Here is a 23,895-nt window from a genome sequence, read left to right on the forward strand (position 1 = left end):
ATATATATATATTTAAAAACATGTCCTTGTATTTAACAGAATTTTAAGGAAGAATTTGATTTTTAGTAATTTACAACTTCTCTGGCCAATCTTCCAAATCTGGCTAATTTTCATTGTACCACTCCGTGTGTTCCTTTTTTGTCATTCTGAATATTGATGATTATAGTCTATGTTCCTAACGCCTAGGCTGATAAAACTCTACTCAGCCTACTTTGTTCACATTTCCAGCATCAGAATCCTGTGTTCCATGCTTGTATGTTGTGGAACGAGCTCAATTTTCAGCATTAAATGTACCATGCCAAAAGGTGGAAAAAGACTCTGCAATAAACAGACTACTTAGCATGATTTTGTCTGCCTTCTGCATTTGGAATTCCCAACATAACCTAAGCAGGCATAAAATTCAGTTCTTTAAGATTCATTTACCAATAAGAATGTTGTAAAAATTCAAATAAAAGGAATGCAGATTAGCAAAGAGAATGCTAAGCAAGTTTTTTGTTTCTGTCCTTGGTGCTGAAAAAATGGGGGTCAACTTTTCTACCTTAGTGAATTTAACGATGTGGTGATTGTATTTAAATGACTATGTGACAAGGGATCAGATACTTCCCTATAATCATTCTTTAGTTTCCTAGAACTGTAGAAGCTTGGCGACATAATGAGAGCTGCCTGTCACCTACCCTAGAACTGTCCTGTCTCATATGACAGCCACTAGCCACATGTAGCTACTTAAAAGGACACTAAATAAAATTAAAATTCAGTTTCTTAGTGATATCATTTAGATATTGTCCCATCTAAATCTCATGTCAAATTGTAATCCCCAGTGTTGGAGTTAGGGCCTGGTGGGAGGTGATTGGACCATGAAGGCAGATTCTTTTATGAATGGTTTAGTGCCATCCCCTTGGTGGTGTCCTCGCGATAGTGAATTGTTGTGAAAGCTGACTGTTTAAAAGTGGTTGGCATCTTCCCCCTCACTCTCTCTTGCCCCGACTCTCACCATGTGACATGCCTGCTTCTGCTTCACCTTCCACCGTGAGTAAAAGCTCCCTGAGACCTCCCCAGAAGCCAAACTGATGCTGGCACCAACCATGAGCTAATTAAGCCTCTTTTTTTTGAGACGTCCCCCAGGCTGGAGTGCAGTGGTGCGATCTCGGCTCACTGCAACCTCCGCCTCCCAGGTTCAAGCGATTCTCCTGCCTCAGCCTCCCGAGTAGCTGGGATTACAGGTGCCTGCCACCACACCGGGCTAATCTTTGTAGTTTTAGTAGAGATGGGGTTTCACCATGTTGGTCAGGCTGGTCTCAAACTCCTGACCTTAGGGGATTCGCCCACCTCAGCCTCCCAAAGTGCTGGGATTATAGGCGTGAAGCCACTGTGCCCAGCCTTAAGCCCCTTTTCTTTGTAAAATACCCATTCTCAGGTATTTCAAGAACAGACTAACACACTCAGTCAGACTGTCTACCTTTCAGGCGCTCAACAGCCACACGTGGCTAGAGTTTCCTGTGTTAGACAGTACAGATATGGAATACTTCTGTCATCTCAGAAAGTTTTATTGGACAGTCTTCCCCTAGAATCATTGCAATAGACTCAGTAACGCCCACAAATCTATCCACATCATAATCACTGGAACCTGCGAGTGTTACTTTATATGGAAAAAGGACCTATGCAGACAGATTTGAATAAGGAGAATTATTTCTTTTGAATTGGAGAGATTATTCTATAGTATCCAGATGAGTCCAGTGTAATCACAACAGTACTTACAAGGGGGAACACAGAGGTGTAGAGTCAGAGTCAGAGAGGAAGAAAATGTAATAACAGAATCAGAAACTGGAGTAATGCATTTTGAAGTTGGAGAAAGAGACCACAAGGTAAGGAATTAAGGTGGTCATTAGAAGCTCAAAAATGGCAAAGAAACCGATGATCCTCTCAGAGCCTCCAGAGCCCTGGTGACACCTTGACTTTACGTCAGTGAGAAATCGGAACTAAAAGAGAATATGTTTGCATTGTGTGAAGCCACAATGTTTCTGGTAATTTGTTATAACAACAATAGAACGCTGATAAAATCATCATTATCATTGTCATCATCATTATCATCATCCCAGTAGGTGCTTGGTTTTAGTTTGGGTTCTTATAATTTTGCATTCTCAAATAGAAAGTCAAAACAATTTCTTAGTTATTTGAAGAACCACACTCATAAGCAATGGCACCTTTTATTTTTTGAGATTTTCATATTTGCTTATGAATGATTTCTTCTCTGAGAGTGGTTATGGAGGCTTAAACAGTATGTCATGAGTTAGCAATGTCTAGTGGGGGAGCTATAATAGATAAAGGTGAGAAGAGATAATTCACATGGCCTGACTTTCTGATTTTTTGGACTTGGATGGTTGTCAATTGCAATTCTGGTTTTGAGCATGGTGGTCAGATGAGATTGTCCTTGCTGAAGCACAGGCAAGCATCCCATTAAATGCTTTTAGGTGATTCAGAACCAAAGCTCAATTCAGTATTTTAAAGGTGCACTTTGGGGAGACCATCTCTGGCCTTCCTACCATTGGCGGCTAGTGTGTTATTTTCCTAGCCTGCTGTGTGATGATGGGTGTGATGTGTCAAACTCCTTCTCTGCTCCCTCAACATGCTCCTTTCCTCCCAGGCTGGGTTTGATGGATTATTTTTTCTGGAAAATTTTCCTAACCCCCTGCACATGGCCATCCAAGTCACTTCTCTTAAATAACAATAACAGCAATAATAGCACAGAGATGTTCAGCATAGTGATAAGAAATTTACTTTCATGACCTAATTTATTGTAGAAATAATCCTATGAAGGGTATGCAATTTGTATCTCTCTTATGACAGAGAGGAGCCAACACTCAAAAAGGTCATGATACTTACTCAAAGCCATATACCTGGTAAGAGGCAAAGCCAGCATTTGAACAACAGGCCTTCTGAGTCTGGAAGTGGCTTTCATTCCAAAACTCAGCAGAAGTTTCTCCTTCCCAAATGCTTGAGCTCCTTAATATCAGGAACTGTGTTATCTACTTTTTTTTTTTTGCATTATAAAATCTTCATTCTTTATTTTAGATACAGGAGGTACATGTGTAGGATTGTTACATGGGTATATTGTACCAAAGTAATGAGCATAGAAGCCAATAGGTAGTTTTTTATTCCATTCCTTCCTGCCACTTTAGTAGTCCCCAGTGTCTGTTGTTCCCTTATTTATGACCATGTGTGCTTGATGTTTAGCTCCCACTTATAAATGAAAACATGTGATATTCGTTTTCTGTTCCTGCATTAATTCAGTTAAGATAATTGCCTCCAGCTGCATCCATGTTGCTGCAAAGACATGATTTCATTCTGTTTTATGGCTGCATAGTATTCCATGGTGTATGTATACCACATTTTCTTTATCCAGTCCACCACTGATACACACCTAGGCTAATTCCATGTCTTTGCTGTTGTGAATATTACACTGATTAACATACTTGTGCAGGTGTCTTTCTGATATAACAATTTCTTTTCCTTTGGGTATTTACCCAGTCATGGGATTGCTGGGTTGAAGAGTAGCTCTGTTTTAAGTTCTTTGAGAAATACTCAAACAGCTTTCCACAGTGGCTGAACTAATTTTACACACCCACCAACAGTGTATCAGCCATCCTTTTTCTCTGCAGCCTCACCAGCATCTATTGTTTCTTGACTTTTTACTAATAGGCATTTTGACTGGTGCGAGATGGTATCTCATTGTGGTTTAGATGTGCATTTCTCTGATGATGGTTATAACCATTTTTTCGTATGTTTGTTGACTGTGTTTATATCTTCTTTTGAGAAATGTCTACTTGTGACCTTTGTCCATTTTTTTGCATGTACAGAATTTATTCAAGTTTTAATATAATTCCATCTTTAAGTCTCAGAAACCTTTTTACATTTATTTTAAGACTACACATTGGGTACACTACACACTGCTTGGGTAACGGGTGCACCAAAATCTCAGAAATCCCCACTAGAGAACTTATTCATGCAAGCAAACATCACCTGTTCCCCAAAAACCTATTGAAATAAAAAATAAATTACTTTTTTTCTTGTCCATTCAAAGATACTAGACTATTTTTTTGAAAATCAGAATTTCATTGAAGTTCCTCATTTAAATTTATGTTTGAATCCTGTAGATTCTTAATAAGTACTTCCATACAGAGAAGAAGCTAATAAGAACGTTCCAGAGAAATCCTACAGAACGTGGTGTGGTGGGAAGATACTAGGCTGGGTCCACATTCTGTCTCTATCAGCAGTGAGTCAGTGCACACATCCTACCTTCTGGGCCTCAGTTTCTTCACCTTTTTATTTTATTTTGTTTTACTTTTGAAGTAGGGTCTTGCTCTGTCTCCCAGGTTGGAGTACAGTGGCATGATCTCAGCTCACTGCAACCTCCATCTCCCAGTTCAAGTGATTCTCGTGCCTCAGCCTCCCAAGTAGCTGGAATTACAGGCATGTGCCACCACATCTGTCTAATTTTTGTATTTTTAGTAGGGATGGGGTTTCATCATGTTGACCAGGCTGGTCTTGAGCTCTTGACCTCAAGTGATCCGCCTGCCTTGGCCTCCCAAAATGTTGGGATTAGGGGGGTGAGCCACTGTGCCTGGCCAAGTTTCCTTATCTTTCAAATAGGGATAGTGATATCTAACTCAGAGCCCTTATAGGGATGTAATGAGGTAATAGATGTCAGTCACTTAGGGTGTATTAATGGGTTTAATCATCATCATCATCATTAATACCATTTCTCTACCCCCAAAGTGTGTGTTCAAGTACTTGTCCACATTCAGTGGTCATAGCAAGGCCTCAGTTTACTTGAATGTATTTACATTCCAACAATGTAAACCTTAACAAAGACGTTTTTTTTTAAATTTGACCACTGCAGTGTTCTCATAGAAAAGACTACATAACAGAAAAAAAAAAAAAACCAGTTTGCATTGTGTAATTGCTCCAAATTGTATTTTCTTTTAGAAAATAAAAAATAAATCACTAGAATCCTGTTTAAATACCAATTTAAAAATTAATTATTTTGCACTAGACACAGAATGGACTGAAAAAATTAGGATTAGAGCCATTGGTACCCATACAGATGCGAAGAAGTTGTCCTGAGAGTGAGCCTCTGGTTTCATCTGTGCTTCTCTGTCTCCACTTGGCTTTGTCACGTCTCCCTTAAATGACCACAGTCATTTTATTGCCTCTCTCCATGTCCCCACCTTTTCCTGTCTCCAGCCTACCAGCCATTTAGTGGCCAGCGTGGTCTTTCTAAGACAAATCTGACCATGTGAATCCCATGCCTGGAACTCTTCAATGGCCTCCCGTTACTTAAAGGATCAAATCCAAACTACTTTATGTGTCATTTTCTGATTCTCTTCCTATGCCCACAACCTTATTTTCTAGCCCCAGTTCCTGCTAAATCTTCACCACACCTATACTCCAGCCATATTATCCTGTTTTCTGTGTTCTTTTATGCCCTGATGCTGAGTGTGTGCTTTTCCTCTCCTTTGAATTTGCACCTAACTCACTCCAACATCTCCTCAAGATTCCTCTCAACTGCTACATCCTTTAAGAAGCATTTGATACCTCCTGTCTCTGAATTGAGAGCTTTCTTCTTTGCCCCCTATAATAATTTATACTTATAAAATCCATGACACTTGCTTTGATCATCGATTTTTTGGTATCTCTCTTTATCCAGATCTTAATCTGCATTAGAGCAGGACTATTTTCTTATCTCTGAATGTATTTTATATTAATGCAAAAACAAATGCTTATTGTGAACCTACTGGGGACCAGACACAGTGGATAAAGGTACCTGTAGTGCATTTCTAAACATAGTCAAAAACTACATCTCGAATGAATCAATGAATGCAAGATATCCTACCATGTGTCACTGAGACTTTTAAAAAAAAACTAGTTTCTTTCTGATCAAATTCAATGGATAACCTTGCAGAGCAAGATCTAACTCAGAATGTCTACGGATGCCTTAAGCATTCTGCATACTGGAGTGTTTTCAAGAGCCCTTCTCTGACCTCACACACAGCGAATGTCTGAGCTCTGTAGGCTATTTGTAGAGAGTTTATTTCATCTTTGCAGAAAGCTGCCCAGTATAAATATTAGTCAGTTGATTTCACACAGAGTTAAAACAAGCTTTTAAAAGCCTTTTACCTCTCCTGTCCCCAAATAGGTGCTTTAGACAGATTCTCTGAGCCTTGGGAGCTTTGTTGGATTTGGTAAAGTGAAAGTTATGTTCTGTTCCGAAGCAGCCTTCTGTGAAGGCTGTCTTGGGGTTGATGCTGTAATTGTGCAGAAAGGTAAAATGAAGAATAACAAAGGTGGCGTGTGGGGTGGGATGGAGATCAAGCTTCCCTGTTCTGGATATATCTCCATAAGTCCATTTCAAAAAATGTTCACGTTTGGTGCCAAGGTGGTAGTTTGGTATTGTAAAGGAGTGGTGGCTTCAAATTTAAATAGTCTAAGTTCAATCTCAGCTCTGTTAATGAACTAGCTAATGGTGTACATGGGTCTAACTCAGCCTCTATGACACCTGAACCAATGAGTATAACTAGCATTGTCCAACAGAAATATAACCATGGTCACAAATATGAATCACATATGTAGTGGGGTTTTTTTATACTTTCTAGTAGCCATATTAAGGCAAAACAAAATGCGTGATTTTAATTTCAATATTTTATTCAAGCAAATATATCCCAATATATAATGAAGCATAATTTTATTTACCCAGTATATCCAAAGTGTTACCATTCAACATGTAATCAAACTGACACTACTAAAGAGATATGTTGCATTCTTTCTCTTGTATGACGTCTCTGAAATCTGGCGTGCAGTTGCCATGTACAGTACACCTCATTTCAGACCAGCCACATTTCAACACCCAATGACCACACATGGCTAATGGCTACCATGTTAGGACAGCAAGGTGAAACCACAATGCTTAAGCAGATCTAGCAAGCTCTTAAAGCTCTCTGACTAGGATTACAATATCTGCTTCACAGAGAGCAAATGAGGTCGCATGAAAATTGTCATGTGCTCCAACTTTCTCCTCTCAAGTGTTAGTGTATAAGCAACAGATTAAAAGGATAAGGTGTCACAACATCCTTAGCTGTTTACCTAATTGTTGCATTTCTATCACTGGACCTCAAACTCCATGAAGTAGACAATGACATCACTCAATACTAGGTCTTCCGTGACTAGCACATAATAGACGTATTAATTTCCCAGGGCTACGAAAACAAAGAACCACAAACTGGGTGACTTGAAATAGAAATTTACTGGCTCACAGTTCTGGAGGCCTGAAGTCTGAGACAAAGGTGTGGATAGGGCTGGTTCCCTCTGAGTGCTGGGAGGAGAATCTGCCCCATGCTGCTCTACTATCTTCTGGAAGTTTACTGACAATCTTTGGCATCCCTTGAGTTGTAGAAGCATCACCCATTCATCTTCAGATGGTGTGCATATCTGTGTCCACATTTTCCCATTTTATAAGACACAGTCATATGGATGTAGAAGCCCACGCTGCTCCCTACTCAAGCGTGACCTCATCTTAACTAATTTCATCTGCAGTGACCCCATTCCCAGATTAGGTTACATTCTGAGATACTGGGAGATGGGACTTTAGTATTTGAATTTGAAAAGAAGACAATTCAACCAATAACAGTATGTGTTCAATAAATTCAAGTCAGATATATGAAAAAATAAAAATTGAGTATAAAGATAACTTTTGGCTACATTGACTGGATTCCAAGAATCTTCCATTCTGTCTAAAGAAGATAGACATGTTAAAAATCAAACGAGAAAAAACAGTAAGTGAAGAGGATGAATGCAGCCAATGGGTAGTTAGACTATGCAAAAGTAAGTGCACCAGAATCACAGCTCAACATATATTAAGGCTTTCTTTTGGTGGTGTTTTGAATTAGAAATATTTAATGTCGATCACCCTCAGTTTCCTTAGCATTATCTACTTCGCAGTTGTTGAGACAATTAACTACAATATCCTAAGTTGCACACAAGTATTGGACCAGACTTCTACACTGTGAGTATCTGCAAAAAAAAAAAACAAAAAACATTGTTCACTGCTGTGCTTCTTCCCTCTGATTTACCAATAAGGGAAACATCTTCCATATTTCCAAAAACCCCTGGTTTTCCTTGAGTACACCTTGACATCATGCAAAACCTCTTCTTCCTCCAGTCAGCCAGGCCCTGCTGTACTCTAAGCTGCAACCCACTGGGCTCAGCATTCAATCAGGCAGACGTCCTTAAAAGATCAGACATCCTTAGCTATGGAAGAATAGTATTTATGCACTGCTAATCATGTGAAGAAGCACAGACTCTCCAGTCTCAAGTGGAGACATTGGTTGATGTATAGGCTTAGAGATCCTCATATTGGGACAGGGTCAGTTACTGATCTTGGCTCTTCACTTGCCAAGATGGAACTGTTTGGTTTCAATTCTATGAACATACTTACAAAATAGTAGGAACTTCAATACTGTGTGCTTCTGCTTAGTTGGGTTGTACTGAATTTGTAAGTCCAGTGAAGTTGTATTTCCCCTTTGTTCTGATGAGAGGTCTAGCCACTTTGTGTTTCAACTGTTATGTCCATATTCAGTTTTCTTATTCCCCTATAAAAGTTTATGAGATAGAAATGGAGGAAACCTAGAAATGCATCATGCATCTAAGCCTATTGTTGTAGCTAGACTTGTCGGGTCATATAGATGAAAATCTTAGGGAACAGTTTGATGCATTGGAAATACATCTAGGGTTCGTATCACTAGATATGATTTGGGCATTTCACTGAGTTACCTGGCTCTCAGCTTCTTCCACTAAATAGATGTGAATGATACCCATTCTGACTTTCTTTCAATATTGTATGTAAGGCTTAAAACGATTATGTTTAAATGCTCCCAATAACCTTTACAACCTGTCCCATGATATGGTTTGGCAGTGTCCCCACTCAAATCTCATCTTGAACTCTAGTTCCCATAATCCCCACGTCTCGTGAGAGGGACCCGGTGGGAGGTAATTGAATGATGGGGACAGTTACCTCCATGCTGTTCTTGTAATAGTGAGTGAGTTCTCATGAGATCTGATGGGTTTATATGAGGCTTTCCCCCTGCTTTGCTCGGCCCTTGTCCTTCCTGCTGCCATGTGAAGAAGGACATATTTGCTTCCCCTTCCACCATGATTGTAAGTTTCCTGAGGCCTCTCCAGCCATGCTGAACTGTGAGTCAACCTCTTTCCTTTATAAATTACCCAGCCTCAGATATGTCTTTACTTGCAGTGTGAGAACAGACTAATATAACCCAGCTGAGATATTTTGATGATGGTGATGGAGAAGAGAATGATCATTTGTGCTATTTACCTAAAGTGACTACTGTTTCCTCTGCTTATTTCTTCTATTTCAAGCATTGGAGTTACTTCCATTGAGAAGGTAATGTCAAAATGTAGCTTAAATTATCAGCTCTCTCTCTGTTCTTACCCTTCCTCTTTCTTTCCATTCATAAGACAAAGGAATGCATAAGACAGCTTTATCTTGGCATGTATCATTGTTGCATTTACTCTTTGATTTAATCAAATCGTGTTTGATCATTCACTCTGTGCTTGCCATTCCAATAGTGCTGGGGATATGCTGTCCTATAAGACAGACATAGGTCTCTGCTTTTGAGAGATTTACAATCCAGTAGCCTCCAGGTCTTCAGCCCAGCTCTGTATTTTATAGGTCCTATGACTCTATGAAAATGTCCTCATTGCTTTGTTCTACTTTGTTTTCTTTGATTCTGCCACTCAGACTATGAGATATTCTGTCCTAACATTTAGCATTACAATTGGCCTTTCTACATATTGTTTTGTCAGTCTATATCCTACCACCTGGCTGCTTCCTGCTCTTCAAGAACATCAGGTTAGACATCAGTTCTTCTGGAAAACCTTACCTGATAAATCATTTTGTTTCTTAAATTTATCTTCTCTGGGCACGTACCGTATTGCACTGTAAATCTCTAGGCTATTCTATGACTCCTGCCAGCCTGTAGCTATAGAGGTACCTGGGCTATGTGTATCTTATTCACCACTGTAGCCCCCAAACATAGCACAGTCCCTGACATCCAACATATACTCAATACGTAACTCCTGAAACAATTGCGTGAGTATCATGCTCTTGCCTATTTGGACAGTTCATTGCCCTTGCTTTCTGGCAATCTCTCCTAATTTCATTTCTTCCAAGTCCAACTATCATTCATTTTATGACAGCCTTTTTTTTTCAGCTGGCAAACTATGAGAGGCTAAAACTTATGCAACACACAATGAAAGACAAGGTCATATTTTATCGTCTTTGCCTGTTGCAGTAACCAGATCAGACATCTTTCTACAAGTGAGGCGAATGCAAGCCAACCGATATCTATCATGTCAAACACCTGATTACGATGTGCGAAAGAAAAAGAGGGAGCCATTAAAGATACATGGACAAGCACCTGCCCTTAAGGAGCTTACAACATTAGGGGAGATCTCTGGTTTCATGTAAGAAAATCGAATAATTAAAAATACAGGCAGATGCTTGGCTTTGTGCATTCTTTATAAACAATGTAGGGGTGGCAGGTAGTTGCTAAGTTTTCACCATATCATGCCTCCACAAAGCCATTGGATTGTTTAGACTATGTTTACGTACCCAGCTTTGAAAAGGGGCTGAAGAAGAAATAGAAGATATGTTGATTCGTGGTAGTGAGGCATAAACTTTTTGTTTTGTTTTGTCTTGTTTTTTTTTTTTATTATTATACTTTAAGTTTTAGGGTACATGTGCACATTGTGAAGGTTAGTTACATATGTATACATGTGGTGAGGCATAAACTTTTATGATGGGTAGAAAACTTTATAATGTGTTATAAGAAGAAATGATTCTGAATTGGCTGGGAGTACTGGCTCATGCCTGTAATCCCAGAACTTTGAAAGGCCAAGATGGGCAGATCATCTGAGGTCAGGGTTTGAGACCAGCCTGGCCAACATGGTGAAACTCCCTGTCTACTAAAAATACAAAAATTAGCCAAGTGTGGTGGCAGGTGCCTGTAATCCTAGCTACTCGGGAGCCTGAGGCAGGAGAATCGCTTGAATCTGGGTCACCGATGTTGCAGTGAGCTGAGATCGCATCACTGCACTCCAGCCTGGGTGACAGAGCGAGACTCTGTCTCAAAAAAAATAAATAAATTATTCTAAATGTATCCATGTCCAAGATTATGGTATCCACTCCTTGCACTACTTTGTATCTAGAATGTTTATTTTTCTCATCACTAGAACATTCTGTCATCTGTAACCTAATCCCATTGGGAAGGGTATTTGATTATCCTTTCGTCAGTGTGACTTAATGCTCCCAATTTTCCAAATCTAGCAAGAGATCCTTGGTGACATTCTTAGTGGGATGCCGTAGCCAGCAACGTTCATGGCAGAGTTGCTGTCTCTCTAAGCGATTTGGTTCTCTTTGTATGTATAAGGACTTCCTCTCTTACAAAGAAAGTTGTGTCACATTCAATCTATCAATTTCCTCCTTTAGAAGCAGGCAGAGAATACTCTGGACAGCTATGATGGAATAAGTCACACAGTGATATTATCTCAAATTATATCTGTAGGGTAACTGCAAGTCAGGTATTTAAGGGGACAGAATCCATCCTTTTCCCCTTGTGGATTTGGTTAAATGTAGTAGTATTAGCAATGGCACAAGTCATCTAAATTTATCTTGAATGTGAATTTGACACTGATGTTACTCTGGTGGTAGTAGCAAGAACTTTTCCCCCTTCAGAAAAAGTGGGCTGGTGAAAGGAAATGGATTATGAAAGTCTGTTCAGGATTGACGCTTCCCGCATACCCAGGAGGTGGAGAATCCTTATTGAATTAAGATTCAAAATGCATCTGTCTGTTCTTTCCCTTACAAAAATTCACTTTTGCCAATGTTTATTTGCATGGTTTGATTTTCTGCTTGTCCATATGCCCTTCTGTCCATACAAGTATATCTGTGACAGTGATGGGCAGCCCCAGCTGTCACTCAGGAATGGATAGCAGTGGTGATGGTTGGTTGGTATTGATAGCCAAGTACTTACTACAGCTGAGCTTTCTGGTCTTGACTGTGTATTATAGTTATGCAAGAGGTTATCACGGGGGAAAATGGATGAACGGTACCCAAGACGTTCTTCTACATTTTTTGAAACTTTCTGTATAATTATATCTCTGTGATTATTTGAAAATAAAAAATTAACAATAATGGCACTCATAGGCTAGGCTCTGGGTTCGGAATTGGGTTGGTACAAATTTCTTCATGGAACCATCATGACCTGAGATAATTTTCTTAGCATCTCAGAGCCTATTATTTATCAAATGAAGATAAAGTCTGTGCCCCTATCGTCGGGCTGTGGGTTGCATTGATGGAAGTTCTATTTATAGAACATTTAGGGCAGTGGCAAGCATGTGGCTTAAGCCCTTCTCATTGTATTATTGTTATTATCAAGAATTTTATAAGTAACACTGTCATCATTAACATGATTAACCTACCTGGGTTCTGGATCTTAGGGTGGCAGGAACACGGTCTTGTGCCTTTTTGACAACCTCTAATTTTGCCTACGATACTAAAAGGCTTTGTCAGAATGTCTCAAAAATATTTTATGGTGAATTGTTCCACCATAACTCTCACAAATATCACCTCTTATCTCAGCCCACAAAAAAGGTCAATTATAGATAAAGGAAAGGACCTCATTGTTGCCGAAAGACTTAGATATGAGGTCTGGATTTGCACTTATTCACTTCAAGACTTTATGTTTCCTTATCTGTGAAGTGGGTGTGCTAAAAATGAGTTTATTACTCTAGCTCCTGTGGAGATGAAGTGAGATTATATATATATATATATATATATATAGTGACTAACATTGTCTGATACTTAGAAGGTGCTGGAAGAATACCAGCTGCTCTGGCTGTTAGTTTGTATTAATAACAGGCAATAATAAGGCATTTGCAGCAATTTCACAAACAGACAGGTGAAGCCCTACGCAGCATGCCTTTCCAGCAAGAAATGCTTCAGTGCAATGTTAGGATATTCCAATGGGGAAACTTTTTTCAGTAATGCAGGGCAACGGTGGATGGTTTTGACCTTGCTCTCAGTGCCCCGAGGTGCTGACTGTGTCAGAACATGTCTCAGTACTACTAAAAATGAAGGGACTAGCTTGGGATTCATTTTTTATTCAACAAAACATTTTGAATGCTTTTGTACATGTGTGTGTGTGCTCGCATGTGTGTGCATCTCAGACACTGTTTGAGATGCTTGAGGCAACAGTGATAGACCAAAAAAAAAAAAAAAAAAAAAGGAAACCAGACAAGGTTCCTATACTCGTAGAGTTCACAGTCCAGTTGGAGATGGACACCAAAATGTGTATATAATGTCATACTTTGACAGAGGTTTTAAATGGCAAGACAGGGTCCTCTGAGACCCTGGAAAAGTGAGAAACTCCATCTTCCTAAGTGCTTGATGCCGTTGGTTGGGAACTTCACTTGTTCTGGATGTCGCTAATTTTTTAAGGGCCAAGCACATATTTCCCTTTGGAATTATCATCTCAGAAGTGGCCATATCCAGGTCTCTGACTTGTACAGAGTACCATAAATATTTTATTGTCAGTGACTTTTAAAGAGTTGAGAAAAACAGCCTCTCCATTGCCTTCTGTAACTCCAAATGGAAAATCAGGATGGAACATTTTGCAAACATGACACCTCCTCACTGCAAGCCGACCGCCCACTCGGTTGGCTTGTGTTTCTGGGGCTGGTGTTTGTCAGCCATGGCAAGATGGCTTCCATCCTCTCTCTGTGCTTCCCTACTGAGCCAGAGAAGTGAAATGAGACAAGTAGCTTTGCTGGAATCTGTAACATGGATTCTGTCATCTTTGTTGTTTGTTGGATTTTATGAATTATGGCTTCAGCATAACTTTAGAGTTCTTTGTTCAAGAGATAATTTTCTGGCCAGGTGCAGTGGCTCATGCCTGTAATCCTAGCACTTTGGGAGGCTGAGGTGAGTGGATCACAAGGTCAGGAGATCGAGACCATCCTGTCTAACATGGTGAAATACCGTCTCTACTAAAAATACAAAAAAATAGCCGGGCATGGTGACGGGTACCTGTAGTCCCAGCTACTTGGGTGGCTGAGGCAGGAGAACTGCTTGAACCCAGGAGGCGGAGTTTGCAGTGAGCGGAGATTGCCCCACTGCACTCCAGCCTGGGTGACAGAGCAAGACTCTGTCTCAAAAAAAAAAAAAAAAAAAAAAAAAATTTCTGTAAGCTGGCATAGTTACCAGAACAAAAGTTTATATGTTTATCTAAATGAGGTCAGATCTGAATTCATCTCCAAGTGTTTAAGAATATACAGTGTAGGATTCTGACAGATTTGGGTACCTGACACTAACAAGTTGTGTGAGCATGAGCAAGTAATCCCACCTAGGTTGAAAAAGAAGATAAAAATACGCGGTACGTTGGATTCTTGTTAAATTAGGTAATGTAGGCAAAGCTACTTTATTGAATTTTGTATGCTTGGTGCTTAGAACAATAATCAGCTCATAATTGGTGTGCAAGAAAAGATTTCTTTTCCTCGTTACCAGACATCATCATCACCATCACCATTATTACCATCACCATCACCATCATCATCATCATCACCACCACCACCATCTTTGCCTTTATCTTATTATGGATTCAGTAACAAGAATTCTTCAATAAGACTCATAATAAGATTATGTTAAAATTCGGGTTCTTTCCCTTACTAATGTACTAGATCCATGTGTTGGAAAGTGTTTTCCATTTGTTTAGCACCTCAGTTTTCTTATCTGCCAAAGGTACCATAATGAGGTACGTGATCTGCCAAAGGTACCATAATGAGTTTAGTATTCACTAAAGTAGGTTAGAGTCCAACACACATCCCTTCTTCCTGGGTTCTCCAGAGGAAGAACTTCACTGGACTGGAAGGAGGATCAGTTTTATCCCCACAATGGGACATATGTGCATACAGGACTTTCTAGATTATAAAATACATTCCAGTAGATTTTTCCCTCTAAAACATCGTAAGAGTCTCACTGTGAAGAATAATATATATTACTATTTATATTTTATGAATAAGGAAACTGGGTCACATAAAGGTTGAATGACTTGCCAATAGTTTCACCATTATGCTCTTGATGCCTCAATATTTGACTTAGATTTCATAGTCACAGCATTAAAAGGTTAGATAGTAACACTAGAAATTACCTGGCCTATCATAGTGTTTTTCCATTTATTTATTTTTACCCCAATTCATAAAAGATTTTACACTCTGAACCCATTCCTCCACATAAAGTTTTCATGAAACAATATAAACTCTTAACTATTTTATTCTTCTCTCATGTGTGTAGATTATTTCATTTAAAGAATGTTGGTATGATGATCCCCTACATGGGTCTTACAGCCTAAGAGATCAGACTGACAGAATAAAAAACACAGAACATTTTTCTCCAGGATTGTGTATCAGAACTATCTGGGGCAACTTTTGACAGTGCCCATCCCTGGATCCCACCCTCAGAGATTCTGAGGCAGTAGGTCTGGTGTGAAGCCTTGGAATGTGATTTTTTTTTCTTTCTTTCTTTCTTTTTTTTTTTTTTTTTTTTTTTTTTTTTTTTTTTGAGACGGAGTCTTTCCGTGTTGCCCAGGCTGGAGTGCTGTGGCGCGATCTTGGCTCACTGCAAGCTCCGCCTCCCGGGTTCCCGCCATTCTTCTGCCTCAGCCTCCCAGGTAGCTGGGACTACAGGTGCCCGCCACCATGCCTGCCTAATTGTTTGTAATTTTAGTAGAGACGGGGTTCCACCGTGTTAGCCAGGACGGTCTCGATGTCCTGACCTCGTGATCCGCCCGCCTCGGCCTCCCAAAGTGCTGGGATTACAGGCATGAGCCACGGCGCCCGGCCGGAATCTTTTATTTTTAAAAGAATACATAAGGAGCTCATGCTCCACTGACTAAGGACCCATGTTCTGTTGCATCTATCTGATTGTTTCCACCTGAAACTCTTTAACCCTTTGTCTATTTAAGTTTTTTTTTTCTTTTCTTTTTGAGATGGAGTCTCACCCTATCACCCAGGCTGGAGTGCAGTGATGCAATCTTGGATCACTGCAAACTCCACCTCCCGGGTTCAAGCGATTCTCGTGCCTCAGCCTCCAAAGTAGCTGGGATTACAGGCACCTGCCACAATGCCTGGATAATTTTTGTATTTTTAGTAGAGATGGAGTTTTAGCAGGTTGGCCTCAAAGTCCTGACCTCAAGTGATCCGCCCGCCTCGGCCTTCCTAAGTGCTGGGATTACAAGCGTGAGCCACCGCGCCCGGCCAGTTGTTTTGTTGTTGTTTGTTTTTGAGTATTTTCTCCATTATTCCCTAGGACATTAATGCTTTCACCAGGGAATTGTCCGTCTTGGTCTTGTCTCTCTTTCCAAGGTTGAAGGACAGAAGTTGGCTTCTCAGTTGAGGACAAGAGCTTATGGTTTGTGCAAATGGCTGCTGTCCTCGCATACTGAGCTGGAGTCTTGTGAGACAGGGCCTCTTGTCCTCTGTGGTTATGTGGTTAGAGAGGGGAGCTGACACATCCTTTTAAAGAAACTGAAAGGGCTGCTTGTTTTAACTTTCACTCTGTGATGCATTGCAGAGATCCCCAAGGTATGATTGGAAATGGAAACGTAAGGACGGGCACAAATACTATGTATCCAGATTTTCTTTCCAACGTTGAAGAGCTGGGAATTAAAAAGAAAAACCTCGCCCAGGGGCCACCTGAACTAGAACCTGCAAAACAGACAAGCAGAAAGGTTGAATTCTTCCAGGCGGTCTATTCCACCCTCACCTCCTCCTCTGTTATACAATTTAATTACAACTTTATTCACTTCAGAAACCCCATCCATTCCCTCCAGTAGGGGAAGATCTCTCTTTCCATAGCAAGGAGCCTTGGTGATAAGCAGCTATCTGTAGGAACGGTGCATGGGACTCTCAAAACCTCTCCCTTGACAAGCAAGAAAGACATGAGCAAATAATAACTGAAATTATTTTGACATTTCACTCTGGTTGTTGTAGTTTTCATAATAAAGGAAGAACAAAGTACTTGCAGCTTTAAATAAAGAGGCTGCCTTTGGCATTGATGTGGGATTTCACTGGGGAATTTTTTGTATGAGTTCTTGTTTTTGCTCACTGGGAGAGAGAAGAAAACGATAAGCCATGAAAAGACAAAAGTCCAAGGAAAGGAGAAAGCAAGACCCCTGTACTTTTTCTTGATAGCATTTGTCACCCCTGGAATATTGTGGTCATCTTAGTATTTATTTTTTGTTTCTGGAAGTCTGCTGCTGCACTTGACTGTAAGGTCTATAGGGACAAAGATGGTTTTGGATTTTGCTCACCGTTGCATTAAATGTGAATGAATGAATTCATTTACATAATGTGTACTAGGAGCCAAGCCCTGTGTGTGTGTGTGTGTGTCTGTGTGTGGTTTTTGGTGATGTGATTTTTAATTAGATCCTTACAATATTATGGTGAAGCTACTCATCATTGGTCCCATTAAACAGAAGCAAAAACTAGCGCTTGGAGTATCACAATAACTTGTCTAAGATTACACAGCCAGTCTGCAAAAGAGCTGGATTTCAAAATCTTCCAAGTCATCATCAGTTATGATATTTTTAAGATCAATTTGCAGTTAACCACACAGCTTTATTACAAATTCATGCTCTCTGATGTACTCACAGCATTTTTCAAAATTTACCTATTGCTATCTCTCTATCTCTTTAAACTTTTTTCATCCTTCCTCTATCTCTTCCCTTTTATCCCTGAATGTTTGCGCTCCCCTCTTAAGAAAAAATAAGATAGTAGCAAGCTCCCTGCTGGATTTTGTAACTTTGCATACCATATATTTAGTTTAGTAATGAAAAATTCCAGCTCCAGGCGATGCATCGAATCGCATTTCTAATGTTTTTTAAACAGCTATTAATGTGGTCGAGCAGTGGGTTTTTTTTTTTTTTTTCCCTTCCTCCTCTATATAATCATCTGCTCAGTGGTGCGCTGTGAAACTGAGAGTAGGAGCCAGAGGAGGAGCAAGCTGTGATTGATGGGCCAGGCCTTCCTGGCAGAAAAAGTGCCATCTGGGTTGGTTTTGGGAGCAGTCAGATGTTGAGGGGGAGGTCAGCCAGGTGGCCTCAGCCCCCCACCTTCCTCAACACCCCGATCATCCACACATTGCACAGCGCGCACACCCTCGCTCGTAACTGAGGCGTGCTTGGGGCAGATGCTTTGTGCTGTGGGACAAGAACAGCTGCTAAGTTTATGGAGGAGAAAGGAAGCAGGATGGTGCAGCAGGTATTTTTGGTTTTTTTCCATTTAATCTTTCACTCAAAATTGCGATTGGAATGAAGCTGAAAGCTTTTCTTGTGTTAAGTCTGTGATGTCGGTGATACGTAGCTTGCTTCTTGAATCATGCCCGGGGAAAGGAGAGGAGTTTTGGTGAAGAGAGTGTGTGTGTGTGTGTGTGTGTGTGTGTGTGTGTGTGTGTGTGCGCGCGCGCGCGCGCGCTTTCTGCTTGATGTGTGGAACTGAGCTGATCTTAGAACCAGCAGGTTAATGGTGTCCCTTTGCATTTTTCTTCTTTGTTTGAATGCCCCTAGGGCATGATGCAGTTTAGCTCAATTCAGTTCTGCACAAGAGGGTTTCTCTGAATATGCGCGATTTCTTGCCAGAGAAGTGGCGTAGACCATGCTCCTAAACTAAAGTAAAACAAACTGTCAGCAAGACTGAAAACTGCAAGCAACCATCAAGAATGGATAGTTTTCCTCCAGTGAGTCCATGCTGGTGGGGGGTCCCACTGCAGGAGCCGCTGCTTTCCTGGGCTGTGTGGGCATATGTGATCAGCTGGCTTATTAGGTTTTGACAATTCCTGTGCATGTCTTCATTATAAGGGTTGAGTTTAGGCCAGAGGAGGTTCTCCACAGCAGGAAATAAACTGGGGACAAGTAAATTCCAGATGCAGAAAGGGAGGGTGTGCTCAAGAAGTTTGACTATAAAGGTGGGGAAATACAGGCGTGTGAGTGTGCACACACACATACCCACACAGGAAAATGCTTGCCTATTTTAAAGTCCACCTGGACGGCTACGAAAGCTGGTACTTTGCCTTCTCAGTGAAAGTCAGGTAGTTACATGGAAAAGAATAGACCCATTTCCTGTTCGGCCACTTAAAGATTATTTTTCAGTTGAAATACGGTTTACATTCAATTTTGAGCCAAAAGGTTTTGCAAAGCCTGACTGGCTACCACTCTTGTTTCTCTTGTTAGTTTCTCAAAACTACTTTATTAAACCACTCAGGGCAACAAATGGGAGAAGGGCAATGTCTTGGGGAAACAACAACAACAACAACAAAACTCTCTCATCTTATTTTCTCTCTGACTCTGTCTCCTGAGTCCACTTCAGAGAGAAAATTCAGGGTTCAGGATATTTTAGGGACCAAAGAAATTCTCTGAGCATCAGAAGAGTGGCCCTCTTATTGCATGCATACAAGAGTCAACACACTATGCTAATAGTCAGATTACAGTGTTTGTCTTAAAATAGCAATGATAGCCAGGCTATTTCATGCTTCAGTAAAATATTTAAATTGAAATGACTTTTTTTTTTGCTTTTATGAATCAGACTTGGTTGCATTTTAATAATCCTTTTGCTCTTGGTAACTGGAGTGAAAGCTACACGTTGGGGTGTCTTAAATAATGACAGGTTTCCATCATCCTGCTGTCGTTGAGTTGCTCTCGTTGACTGAGAGGTTTGGTGACTGAGGACAAGGAAGTTTCTTCTGTGTTTATCCTAATAAATGTTGTTTATTTCAAGCTTCTAGTCAGTTGTGCAGCAGCAATAGTGGGTCTTAAAGCGTGAGATCTTGGCCTTCTTTCATCCTCCTTTTGTGTACTGAGCAACAACTCAAGAAAGTCCAGGCACTGAAATTAAACGTTAAGTTTGCAAAAGCTCCTGAAGCATTTGCTTGATGATGTAGGGAACACTTGTGAGGCAGATCATCCTGCTCATCAACTAGGAACACCCACAAGCACCCTGACTCTGCAGATATCAGAAGCTCTCTGATCATTCCACTTATTTAGGGAAAGGTAGGGGTTTGGCATTGGAGTAGAAGAAAGAAGGCAGCTTCTGCAAATGAGGGAATGTCTAGCCAGAATGCTCCAAATAATTTTGCCTGTCACTGTCCCCTACATGAAGTTGGCTTCAGCTTCCAACCCAGGAGCCTGTTCGCGTGCCTAGGATTTGCTGTGACCTGGAGTGGAAAAGGTGCCCTTAATGTCAGTGTATTTTTCCAGAAAATACATTTCAGCCAAGCTAAGAATCCAGGAATGTCAGTAGGGAGGAAACAAAGACATCTCTGGAGCCATGTGAAGGTGAAAAATAATTCCATAGGAAGTACAGTGGTCTTAATTAAATATTAGCTGTAATTAGCCTAAAGTGCAAATGTTGGGAATATTAATTAGGGTCTCTCTGGAACGGCTGTCAGTGTTAATAAGTAACTGTAGGGGGTCCCACCAACATCTGTTTGAGAACTCCAAGTACAGGATGAAATCTGGAGCCCCATGTTCCTGGATGCTAACTGCAGGCTCCTTGGCTACCAGGGACTCAGTCCCTAAAGCATGGTGCTCTGTGTTTGCCAGAATTGCATAACTCATGGTAGAGGTGGGTGGCTTGCTTTGGCACCAGTTGTGCCCCCAGCTGGCCCTTGCCTTTCCTCGGATAGCCTCAAAGCATTTCAAAGTCAGGCCTCAGGCTTGAGGTAGTGCAGAAGTTTCCCAGGCTGCTGCCCCACTCCTTTCGAATGGTCACCCACCCAACCTGGCCATTGGAATTGCTGGCATATTTGAATCAAATACCCTAGTCCCTGGCTTCCTCACAGGGAGTAACACACCAACAGCTAAACACAGGTCCATGGTGTATGTGATAGAGAGGGAATTGCTTATTTAAAAATGGGAAGTGGACAGGCGCGGTGGCTCATGTCTGTAATCCCAGCACTTTGGGAGGACAAGGCAGATGGATCACTTGAGGCCAGCAGTTCGGGACCAGCCTGGCCAACATAGTAAAACGCCGTCTCTACTAAAAATACAAAAAATTAGCCAGTCATCATGGCGGGTGCCTGTAATCCCAGCTACTCGGGAGGCTGAGGCAGGAGAATCACTTGAACCTGGGAGGCGGAGGTTGCAGTGAGCCGAGATCCTACCATTGCACTCCAGCTTGGGTAACAGGAGCAAAACTCTGTGTCAAAAAAATAAAAATAAAAATAAAAATAATGAATGAATGAATGAATGAAGTGAACTCCCCACCAGGTGATTCTCTTGCTAGATGAGAAATGCCTTGGTTTAACTCTTGGCTTCCCTAACAACTACCTGTGACTGTGGCCTCGAATAATTATTTCCCAGCTTTGGTCTGGAGCATCTTTGATGACAAGGTAAATTGAGATTAGAGATGCATTGCATGCAAAGTAGGGATTCTGGACCTTGGCACTGTTAACATTTGGGGCGGGACAGTCTTTTGTGGTTCAGGGTAGTCGTATACACTGTAAGATGTTTAGCACCATCCCTGGCCTCCACCCACTAGAGGGCAGTAGCAAATCCTCCCTCATTTGTGACAAAACTGTCTCCAGTCATTGCCTAATGTCCTGTGGGGAGCAATCACACCTCTGTAAGAACTACCGGTGTGAGGCGCCCAGCACAGTGCCTGCCACCTATTAGGTTTTCTTCTGAGGACCAGTGAGGAGAAGGGGCTGCTTTTCATGGAAGTCTGAGGCCATCATGAGCCTTCTGCTCATAAGCCCACTTAGGGAGATTTAAAGCCTGTGTGCATGTGAGTTTACAGGTCAAAGATCTGCAGATGGAAAGTAAATCCCCCAAAAGATTCTGACTCACTGTTTTTGCACCATTTTCAATATTGCCAGTCTCCAAGTCTAGCTATCACCCCTCTTTGGTTTGGAGAGTATACAGGCCCTTTCTCTCTCTTTCTACTTCACTGCCTGCTTTATTTCCTGCCCAAACTATTTATGCAATAATGGCTTCTTAACTGGTGATCCCATATCTAATGAGATTCTGCCACAGCTATTAGAAAACATTTCCCACAAAGGACCAGATGATAGATCATTCAGTCTTGGTGGGCTGGGCAGTCTCTGTCACAGCTATCCAACTCTGCCTTTGTAGTACAAAAGCAGCTACAGACAGTAAACAAATGAGCATGGCTGTGTTCCAATAAAACTTTATTTACAAAAACAAAATTTGGGCCAGATTTGCCTCATGAGTCATTTGCTAGGTCCTCTCTTCATCCCCCTACCCTATCTCCTGCTGCCAGACTAGGCTTTACAGAGCCCAGAGGTCATTTTTCAAGCACATATTCACTTGGCAAACATTTATAAATGTCCACTTTGCAGCTAGTATGCTGTTGGACCATGGAGATGGGACAGGGAATGTGACACAGTGTCCTGTTTTCAGGGAGCTCACAGACAAATAATCAGGCCGTGGCAGTGCTTGGTGCTGTGTGAGCTTTGGCCACCAGCTGCAGTGGAGCAGAGGGGATGGGCAACTGACCGGGTTTCAGCATCAAGGAAAGCCTGCTGGAGGAGGGACTCTTGATGTGGACCGAAGGAAGAGTAAGGACTAGTTGGGCAAGGGGGTAGGTGAGGCTTTCCAAGCTGAGGGGCAGTGAATGTGAAGTCTTGATGGGGTTGAGAGGATGGAGCTCTTCTCCCTTAACTGACCATAAGCTTCTGGAGGGCATGACCCTTCTCTCTTCAATACAGAGATAGCTCGAAGTCTACAAGGAGCCTTACCTCTTTTGCAAGAACTAGTAGGAAAGGGCCACTTTTCCTGAGCTTGCTCTGCACTGATGAAAAGCCCCAGGGTTATATATGTTCCTGGTGAAAGTATCTTCTGCTGGAGGTGGAGGAGGGAAGCCTTTGTCTTCATATGATCATTGTCTGTACCACTGCTTGTGTGATTATTTTGTGCTTCCCTAAAGAGTTTACACAAGTCTACCTTTCACGTCAGAGATGGGCCAGGTAGAAGGTTGGGGAGGCAGAAACAGATCTTTGAGCAGAAGCTGCCTCTGGCACAATGAATTCCTCATCAGATGGTTCCCAAGATCCCAACGTTTCTGGGGCTTTTCATCACCCATAGAGAAGTGGCATCGCTATGAAATTTCTGTACAGAAGGATATGTTCCTTGAACAGCCCAGAAAAAGAAAAAATGCTAGTTTAGTTATAAAACAGCAGAAGTTTTTTTTTTTAATTAGTCAAGACCCTTTTGGTTGTAAGTAACAGAAAAAGTAGCTTAAAAAATGAGACAAAGGGTACAAAGTGTCAGTTTTGCAAGACAGATACATTCTGGAGATTTAAGTACAGCATGGAAACAAGAGTTAAAAATACTGTATTATATACTGGAAATGTGCTAAGAGGATAGATCTTAAGTTAAATCTCACCACACACACATACACACACACACACACACAAATGGAAATCATGTAGAAGTGATGGATATGCTAATTACCTGGAATGTGGTCACTTCACAACGTATACATATGTCAAAACATCAAGTTATACACCTTACATGTATAATTTTTATGTTAATGGTATCTTAGTAAAGCTGTTAAAATATGGGACATTTACTGACTTGTGTAACTAAAACAAACAGGGATGGTGCTAACTGCGGGTAAAGCTGGATTCAACACTTCAAATGATGTCACTGGGACTCAGTAGAAACCTCTCTGTTCCTCAGTTTCTTCTCTTCATTTTCCTCTAGGTTGGCCTCACCTGTAGGGAGGTCCCCTCCAAGTGGCAGTTCTTTTTTGTTG

At 41.1% G+C, this 23,895-nt stretch overlaps 1 protein-coding gene across 45 annotated transcripts in view; it reads left to right on the forward strand.

The window, feature by feature from the left end:
- RBFOX1 (RNA binding fox-1 homolog 1) overlaps positions 1 to 23,895 on the forward strand; it is a 2,477,231-nt gene that overhangs the window by 2,256,445 nt on the left and 196,891 nt on the right. Inside the window, exon 1 of one of the 45 annotated variants that reach the window (XM_054668847.2) lies at positions 18,114 to 18,384. The exons of 40 other annotated variants lie outside the window; for them this stretch is intronic. In XM_054668847.2, coding sequence (XP_054524822.1) covers positions 18,352 to 18,384 — 33 coding nt within the window. In that variant the 5' untranslated portion in view covers positions 18,114 to 18,351. Of the gene's footprint in view, positions 1 to 18,113; positions 18,385 to 23,895 lie in introns of those variants that run through there. 4 more of the 45 variants (XM_054668832.2, XM_054668861.2, XM_054668856.2 and 1 more) reach the window with 4 other exon arrangements.

This window comes from Pan troglodytes, chromosome 18, assembly GCF_028858775.2.
Source record: "Pan troglodytes isolate AG18354 chromosome 18, NHGRI_mPanTro3-v2.0_pri, whole genome shotgun sequence".
Taxonomy (NCBI): Eukaryota; Metazoa; Chordata; class Mammalia; order Primates; family Hominidae; genus Pan; species Pan troglodytes.